A 9,044-nucleotide genomic window follows, 5' to 3' on the forward strand; every position below is an offset into this window, starting at 1 on the left:
AGAGACAGACTGCTTTCAACTCATAACCAAAGGTTGCATACGAGCATCTCTGAACAGCAGACGGGCACATTCACAAAAACCGGACGACAGAAGACGAAAAAACATTTCCTGGTCTGACGATTCTCCGACAGCATCTCGCCTTTACTCTTCACTGGTGTTCAGGCTGGTGTGACGTCGTGAGGCAGATTTTCAGGACCAGCTGAGCATCATCTGAACTCCCGAGTGTTGCTGCTGACCACGTCCATCCTGTCATGACCACAGCCCTGATGCCTGCTTCCAGCACGCTCCGTGGCAAAAGGTCAGATTATCTCAAACTGTTTCCTGAACAGGAAGATGAGTCCGCTGTACTCAGACCGCCGCTACTGTCAGCAGATCAAAGAGTTTGTGTTGGTGCACGTTACTTCAATAGTGTCCTGTTTTATTCAGTTGCTTCTTCCACTGCAAGAGTGCAAGACCATCTGAGGCTCTTAGTGTGAAGGGCAACAGGAAGGAACAAATGTTTTCTGGTCTGGACATCAGGCACAGACAGAGAGAGTGTGAGACGTGGACTCCCGTCTCCTCTGAGCTCGGAGGAAGCTGCGGCTTTTACAAGTATGAAGCCGACGTTCGCCTCGTGACCTCAGACTGAGCTGGATATCATTTCCACAGGCAGACTCTACCTGTTAACAGCTTCTGTTCATCCTGATATGATGGATGCATCATCGTATCATGTTTTTAATAAACTAACCGCAGTGAAAGCACGTTTTCTTTTCCCTGTCAGCAGCACAAACAGGACCTGTGACCACATGAAACCACCAGCAGCTGCTCAGCCGAACCAAGCAGCCTGCAGCAAACACAGTTACAGGCCTGCGCTGTAATCCCTGCATCTCTCTGGACGGATTACATCTGCGTTCCTGCAGACAGAGAGAGAGAGGACAGTAATCTGACGTCCATCGCTCCCTCTGACACATCGACGCCATGTTGGCCTCATTTCTCCACAAAGGAAACAGGTTACAGAGCCCGTGTTGGATGAATAGTCTTTTCTCTGATGGTTGCACATAAAAACACATAAATATTTCTGATGCACTCAAAGAGCAGCTGTTTGCTGACAATCTGACAGGATTTGATTTGATTGCATCTGTTTGAAATCATTGTAATATCTTTTTAAAGGCACAAAAACACTGCTTGTTTCTATGCTTTCGTTCTGAGATGGATGGCTACTCTGTTACGCACTGCTTCCATCGTACAGTGAGGAGGTGTTTGCCCTCTTCCTGTGTTTTTCCATGTTTGACACATTTGAACGTTTCAGATCATTAAACAAATTTAAATATTAGACAAAGATTAGCACAAGTAAACACAAAAAATCCAAACCTACATGTGACCTCTTGGTCGTCGCTGCACTCTTGGGGTAATTTTGGTCGGCCGGCCACTCGTGGGAAGGTTCTCCACTGTTCCTGTGACAGTGTGTGGTTAAAGGCTCTCACTGTGGGTCGCTTTGTCCAATATTTACATTTGTTTCACTCGCTGGACCCACGTCCTCATTTTATGTTTGACAGCGTTTTAGTAGGTAAAGGTGATGCTTGGGCATGAGCTGAGCTGCGGTTTGGGGAAGGCTTTGAGGGGGCCTGGCGACGGCTCCCGGGCCCGGCAGATCCCCACGTACTGAACAGAAGTGAAGAAGTTACAGAATTGAAAAGGGGAGGAGCACGTAAACGAGAATGACAGCTTGCAGGACTGGGGGAACCTGTACAGATGAGGACCGGAAGGAGCATGTTTGGAGGCGTGGTCCCGCTCCTGAAATTCCCATACATAATCTCCAATTAATGATGTGAAACATTAAAGTGTGACAAACCTTAAAAAAAGTAATTGGAAAGGGGAAAATCGCTTCAACAGCACTGTAAGTATAAATCCCCGCTCGCCCCTGCAGGCGGTTTATCCTTCAAGCTCGGGTCCTCTACCAGAGGCCTGGGAGCTTGAGGGTCCTGCGCAGTATCTTAGCTGTTCCCAGGACTGCGCTCTTCTGGACAGAGATCTCCGATGTTATTCCCGGGATCTGCTGGAGCCACTCGCCTAGCTTGGGAGTTACCGCACCTAGTGCTCCGATTACCACGGGGACCACCGTTACCTTCACCCTCCACATCCTCTCGAGCTCTTCTCTGAGCCCTTGGTATTTCTCCAGCTTCTCGTGTTCCTTCTTCCTGATATTGCTGTCATTCGGAACCGCTACATCGATCACTACGGCCGTCTTCTTCTGTTTGTCTACCACCACTATGTCCGGTTGGTTAGCCACCACCATTTTGTCCGTCTGTATCTGGAAGTCCCACAGGATCTTAGCTCGGTCATTCTCCACCACCCTTGGGGGCATCTCCCATTTTGACCTCGGGACTTCCAGGTTATACTCGGCACAGATGTTCCTGTACACTATGCCGGCCACTTGGTCTATGGATCTTGTACTCAGAGCTTGTTCTTGTGCTGCCATGATTAGTGCCTCTGTGCTGTCTTTCAGTCCAGCTTTGTCCAGCCACTGGTAGGATTTCTGGATATCAGCCACCTCCTCTATCTGCCGGTGGTACATACCGTGCAGGGGCCTGTCCTTCCATGATGGTTCCTCGTCTCCCTCCTCTTTCTTGGGTTTCTGCTGCCTGAGGTATTCACTGAGCACTCGGTCAGTTGGGGCCATCTTCCCAATGTATTCTTGGATGTTCGTTGTCTCATCCTGGACTGTGGTGCTGACACTCACCAGTCCCCGGCCCCCTTCCTTCCGCTTAGCGTACAGCCTCAGGGTGCTGGACTTGGGACTTGCCTGACCCTCTGCAGGTACTTGGTGGTTGCAGCTTTCTAGCGGCCTCTTCATGGTTCCCATTCGCCTGCGGGATCCCCAGGTACTTGTAACTGTCCTCTATGTCTGCAATGTTGCCTTCTGGTAGTTCAATCCCCTCAGTTCTGACTACCTTCCCTCTCTTTGTTACCATCCGACTACACTTCTCCAGTCCGAACGACATTCCAATGTCATTGCTGTATATCCTGGTGGTGTGGATCAGTGACTCGATGTCTCGTTCACTCTTGGCATACAGCTCAAAGCTATTCAAGTTTTAATCTTGTGCAGTCGGGCAGTGAGGCCTTCAGATGGTTTACATAAATCTTACGTCTGCATAGAGGTCTGAGATTACTTCTCCTAAAAAAGTCACTAAATTAGACTGAGTCAGTCTTCAGGTCCACAAACAGGACAGAAGACTGAATCATGTTTGTGCAAAAATGAGAAAATACGACACGTTTTACAGTAATTTGGGAAACAGACTTCTCTCGTTTCAGCTGATTTGTGTCCATGTACAAAGCGAAGATTTTCTTTCCTAAAATAGGGAAACGTTCACATTACTACTGCCATGTTGAATCATTTCACTGATGGATTAACTGAGCAGTTTTCTTATTAACAGCTTTGTTTTCTCTGCCCCTGTACAGATGTCCTCCTGGTGGCAACAGATGACATTATGTTCCCAAATATTAAAAACGTACGAGCCCAGTCAGCTTAACATGAGTGCAGTGATTGTTATTCTGCTGTTGCTCTCAGTTTTACTCTCACTCTGATTATAATTATGAAACACGAGCACACCCACCCCCACATTTCTCTGCACATACTGAAAGAATCAGCGTGACATAAATAAATCTGCCACGGCTGAAGTCTGAAGATGGCCTGACGAACAGAGTTTAACCAAACACGACTGAGATCATCCTGAAACTAGATGGAAACAGCTGCTACAAATGTGACAACTTTATTGATACACGATCAGAAAACCGAGCGCGCTGTTTTGATCTTGTGTGATTTTAACTCCATCGCCTCAAATTTCACAACATATACATCATGCAGCGATTTTACCCAGGACGCCATTTTGGCCCCGTAGACATTCATCTGAAGCGGTTGCCTAGCAACATGTAGTGTTTACACTGTGGTGCGCTCTGTGGCCGCACAGGAAGAAGGTCCTGAGTTTGAATCCAGGTGTAGTTCGTTCTGCGTGGCCGCGTGTCCAGGTGCACCCAGTGAACCTGCAGTGAGCGTCTGCTGCCAGATGGGGGCAGTGTGAGCAGCTCTGCTTGTTCTGTTGTTCGTCTTTTTTTTTGTTTGTTTCTCTCAGTCCAGGTGAACTCCCTTACCTATTCAGCTCGCTTATCAACCAATCAGAATTTGACCAGCATACAGCGTCCTGTACGTCACCTCTGCAGCCATGAAACGAGTTTTATCCTGTTCTAATCCAGCTGAGGACGCTCTGACGTTTTGATTTTTAATGTTCCTGTAATTAACTCATTCAGACGTGTCGGCGCTCGTGTTGTTTTGGACTCTCTTTTTATAAATGACATAAAAATATGAGAACAATGTAATGATGTGAGCTAATAACACGAGAATTCAATGATCTAAACACGTTTCATGGGTAAGGATTATTTTATCTGACAACTAATTACATTCATTTTCATTTCATTTAGACCAAAATCAGCATTTCGCTTCGTTACGAGATGACTTCTGTGAAGCTGCTGCTGTTGTTGCAGGACAGCGTCATGACCCCCAACCACCCCACCAGCAAACCTGTCAAAATAAAAGTCATCCTGCAGTGAAATCAGAATAAATCGTGTCATCTGAGATCATGTTTGTCTGAGGTTAGGTTAACAGAGGAGACAGATTTTCACATTCAAACCTCCCATAGTTCTGTCGGGGCTTTTACTGTGAAAGGTAAACAGGAAGAGTTTCGTTTCACCGTGAAAGTTGCAGCAGTTTAGGCCGTTTACAACCTCAGCGATCATGTGACCAACTCCAACAGAACCAGGCTCAGGGCGGGGCGGGGATAAGACATTTCTGAGTCAGGTTTGAGGGGTCATGTGACAGCAGGTGCTCACCTGGTTGGAGATGAGGTCCTCGCAGACGGAGAGTGCCATCTGGATGGCGTTGGCCTTGTGCGTGACGGAGATGGCGTTCATCTTGAACTTGTCCTTCCCGTACAGAGCGTTGGCCTGACTCACCGCCTCCTTGAACACCTGCTCGTATCGCTTCTGACTCAGCACGGCGCCCACATTCACCAGCCGCGGCTCGCAGCCGCACAGCGCCACCGAGCAGCACTGCAGCACGGCCAGGAGCAGCACGCCGCGCAGCTCCACTGAGGGGAGGGGAAAGGAAGTGCATTACTAAAGGGACGATTTAGTCCCACCGTGGGGTCCTCAGATACGCCTGAGGGGACGCAGACGTCCAGACTGGCGTTTAAATGATGTCGTAACCCCGACTTAATCTCATAATCTGGATTTTTTTTTAAGGCTTCCATCGTCTTTTTTTTCTTGGTAATCGCAAAAAGATTTTTTAATTTTAATTTTCAAACAAAATGAAATTGATTTGATGTTAGCAGCTCTGCATCAGGTCAGACGCTCGATGTGAACATTCAAAATCAAAAGCATGTGAAACAACATGAAGGAAGATACAAAAGATTTGTCTCGTGACCTGATGATGTCACCTGAACCCTTCTTATCCCGGTGCTGATGTCATCATTCAACGGTTTATAAGGGGTCATTAAAACAAACGTGGGCGTGGTGAAGGCCGCCGTCAGTGCGTGACTTCCATCAGTGCAGTATGATAATAAAGATTTGTTTTGTTATATATTTTGGATTTTAATGTCAGAATTTACAGTTTTTACTCCATGATCTGGAGACTGCTTTTACATTTCCAGATTTTTATCTCGTGTTTTTTTTGTAATTTGTTTACAGTTTAAACAGACAATAATAATTTGATCTTTTCATTTGAATTTATGTTTTATAATCAGGAAGTCTGACACTGGAGGACAAGTCTGAGGCGAGCGTGGACGAATCAAAGAGTCTGAATCCTTCGATAAAGAAGCTAAAGTGAAGAAAAGTAGGAACGTGTGGTGGAGGTCAGCTGAGACGGAGGTGTGCGCACTTTGAGCTTCTGTGGGGAGGATTCAAAGAGCGATGCAGGTGGAAGTTTATCATTGGTGTTCCAGACCAGGAGTCTGCGTGAAGTGCTTGTGTTCAGTCACATTTCTGTGGAGACACTCGGGAATAGTGACAGGCGGAGCATACGGCTGTAAAAACGGGAAAAATCTCACAGCAGACTCACACAAACACAGAGAAATGAAGCTGAAACAAACAGAAGTGCCAAACACACCTGCAGAGACACAAAATGGCTCCATGAAGAAAATGAGACATGCAGAGACGACTAAACCTGGAGACGGACAGACCGCGAACCACAACGACTGAGAGCCAAACACAAAATGACGACTGCAAAGCTGCAAAACCTCCGAACAAGACCAAAAATGTAACAAAAAAACCTCAAGAGACACAAGATGAAGACATCCAGAACCACAACAGCTGCAGGGAGACAAAGTGCACACACCAAACGAGCACAAAAACACAACATGAGACAAGAAAACACAAACGTGTCAGAGACGCAAAACTGAAGAACAAAGCTCAGGGGCGACAAATCTGACAGCAGGAAGTGAAACACAAAGACACACAAGAAATACAGGAACATGCCTCAGAGCACAGACACACAAAACACCCAGAAAACCCCCAAAATCTACCCGACCTGCTCTGAGTCCAGTCTGAGTCCGGTCTGAGTCTGGTCTGAGTCCGGTCTGAGACCAGACTGATCTAGTCTGAGACCAGCTCTGAGTCCAGTCTGAGACCAGTCTGAGTCTGGTCTGAGTCCGGTCTGAGACCAGACTGATCTAGTCTGAGTCCAGCTCTGAGTCCAGTCTGAGTCCAGTGTGAGACCAGTCTTAGTGTTGTCTGAGTCCAGTCTGAGACCAGCTCTGAGTCCAGTCTGAGTCCAGTCTGAGACCAGCTCTGAGTCCAGCTCTGAGTCCAGCTCTGAGTCCAGTCTTAGTGTTGTCTGAGTCCAGTCTGAGACCAGCTCTGAGACCAGCTCTGCGACCAGCTCTGAGTCTGGTCTGAGTCCAGTCTGAGACCAGACTGATCTAGTCTGAGTCCAGTCTGAGTCCAGTCTGAGACCAGCTCTGAGTCCAGCTCTGAGACCAGCTCTGAGTTCAGTCTGAGTCCAGGTCCAGTTTGTGTCACGTTGCAGGACACTTGCTTTGCTCAGAGCCGTACTCAAACAAAAATACTCAGTTACTCTGCAGTTACTCCCTCTGATCTTGTTATTTATTTTTATTTTTTGTAAAAACCCAAACGAATCAATAAAGTGTAAAAACAGTCACGTGGTTCTGCCCGCGGTCATTCATACAGCACATTTACAGCACAATAAACACTCACTGATCCGGTCCTGCGGTTCTGGATCCGTTACTCGGCCTCCTGTTGATTTCTGTTTTGTCCTTCCGTGTTTCCGTGGGCCCGGTTCGGTGTGTCCGTGGGTCTGAGTCTGCTGCTGTTTATGACAGAGAGCCGCTGGAGCCCCGTGACACCGAGATCGCTGGGGTCCGGGTCGGACCGTCACGGACAGCCCGGTTCTCCCGGGATCGGTGCTGTTGCTCCGGGTCCGGGTCTCCTCCGTTTCGGTGCGCTCGCGGAATTCCAGGTGACCTGATGCTCACGAGCCCCTCTGCTCTGTCCTTGGATCACTGACGCTCGCTCCCAGCGTCCCGCGCGTTCACAAGCGGAGGAGAGGGAACGACAGCCACAGGAGCACGGGCACGAGCGTCGGAAATCCCGTCGCGTTCACGTCCGTCTGTCCGTTTTTCAGTGATTTATTGAAAATGTTCAGCATGACACCGACACTAAATCTAACGACCAGCGTGACGTGTCACCTGTTTATTGGCTGCTGGGAGGATCTGCATCACATGACCTTCATCAACAGATGGAGCTGCTCCATGCTGAGCGTGAGGAGGACACGATGTGATAATGGAGGATCCAAAATCACGGCTGTCATCAACATAGTCAATGACCATCTGTGAGCAGGAGGCTTCATATTTACACAGACTGGATATAAAGGATGGACACAGTCAGGACAACAACAGGGGGCGCTGTGTGCTCAGCCTCCTGACTTCCACCTGCTTGTAAAACAGAGGTTCCCAAAGTGTGGGGCGGGGGGGGCGGGATGAATTTTTAAAAAAAGAAAGAAAAAAGAGTGCTTGGACACTGGTACATGGACAGGTTTCTGACGGGGCGCCCACACAAACGCAAAGCAGAAGATGAAGCGTCGAATATGTTTCCAAACCAACTTCATTCTAAGCCAAAGACTAGAAAATCTGGTGAAGCAAATCTTCCCTTTGGCTTCACCTGCACAGGTGCGGAGGTAGGTCTCCCTGCAGGATTGGGTTTCCCTGCATCGGGAGCAGCGCTGGGCTGTTTAAATCACAGACAAACAGGATCCCACATTCTTGATCTTTAGTTCACAAACACTTTTTGTAATGACTAACTACTCCTGACATGTTGGAGATGTTTGCTCTTTATACAGTAAAGTTACAGCGGGATACAAATAACATCAGGCTGATCCTGCCACGGTTTGTTCCCTCTGTCACAGACAAACAGGATCCCACAGCTGTTTATGTTTTTGAACCCATTTTGCACAGAGAGGCATTTTTTGAAAAATGTATTGATAACAGTGTTGAATATTATTACACAGGAAATAAAACACGTAAAAAAATCCCACCGTGATGCCTCTGCCTTTGTAAACGGAGGGACAGTAACTGTGTGCAAAACCTGCAGACAGTCAGATTAACAGTATTGTGTCTCTATCTGCCATTCTGCAACTCATCCCATGTAAGCAATAACGTGGCCACAGCGTGACGTGAAAAAAGCCACATAGCTTTGACGCTGCGTGACCAACTCTGTATTCCTCATCCACATGTAAACGCAAAAAAGGAGTTTTAAAACCTCAGTTTTCAGTGATTTGAAACATCGTTTACGTGTCCAAACACTTAGAAACAGCTGCGTAGATTTTCTTGTAAAACAAAGGGTGGCCTAGCAAAAAGAGTTTGGGAACCACTGTCCTAAAACAATAACTAAAAACGACTCTGACAAACTTCACATGATTTTACTGCGTGCTGATTGGACCGTTGAAGGTTTAGGATGGTGCTCGTTTCCAAGCAATGACTCCAGCAGGTGATAGGAGCGTA

The 9,044-nt window shown here is 47.5% G+C and overlaps 1 protein-coding gene across 1 annotated transcript in view; it reads right to left on the reverse strand.

The window, feature by feature from the left end:
* The window catches only part of LOC102308781 (glutamate receptor ionotropic, NMDA 1), a gene marked incomplete in the record, with an annotated part of 73,062 nt that extends 65,125 nt beyond the window's left edge, over positions 1–7,937 (reverse strand). The window contains 2 exon segments of the mRNA XM_014329056.2: positions 4,864–5,120; positions 7,243–7,937. Coding sequence (XP_014184542.1) covers positions 4,864–5,120; position 7,243 — 258 coding nt within the window.
* Between the last annotated feature and the right edge of the window lie 1,107 nt (positions 7,938–9,044).

This window comes from Haplochromis burtoni, unplaced genomic scaffold, assembly GCF_018398535.1.
Source record: "Haplochromis burtoni strain Fernald_Lab_line unplaced genomic scaffold, NCSU_Asbu1 Contig_501, whole genome shotgun sequence".
Lineage (NCBI taxonomy): Eukaryota > Metazoa > Chordata > Actinopteri > Cichliformes > Cichlidae > Haplochromis > Haplochromis burtoni.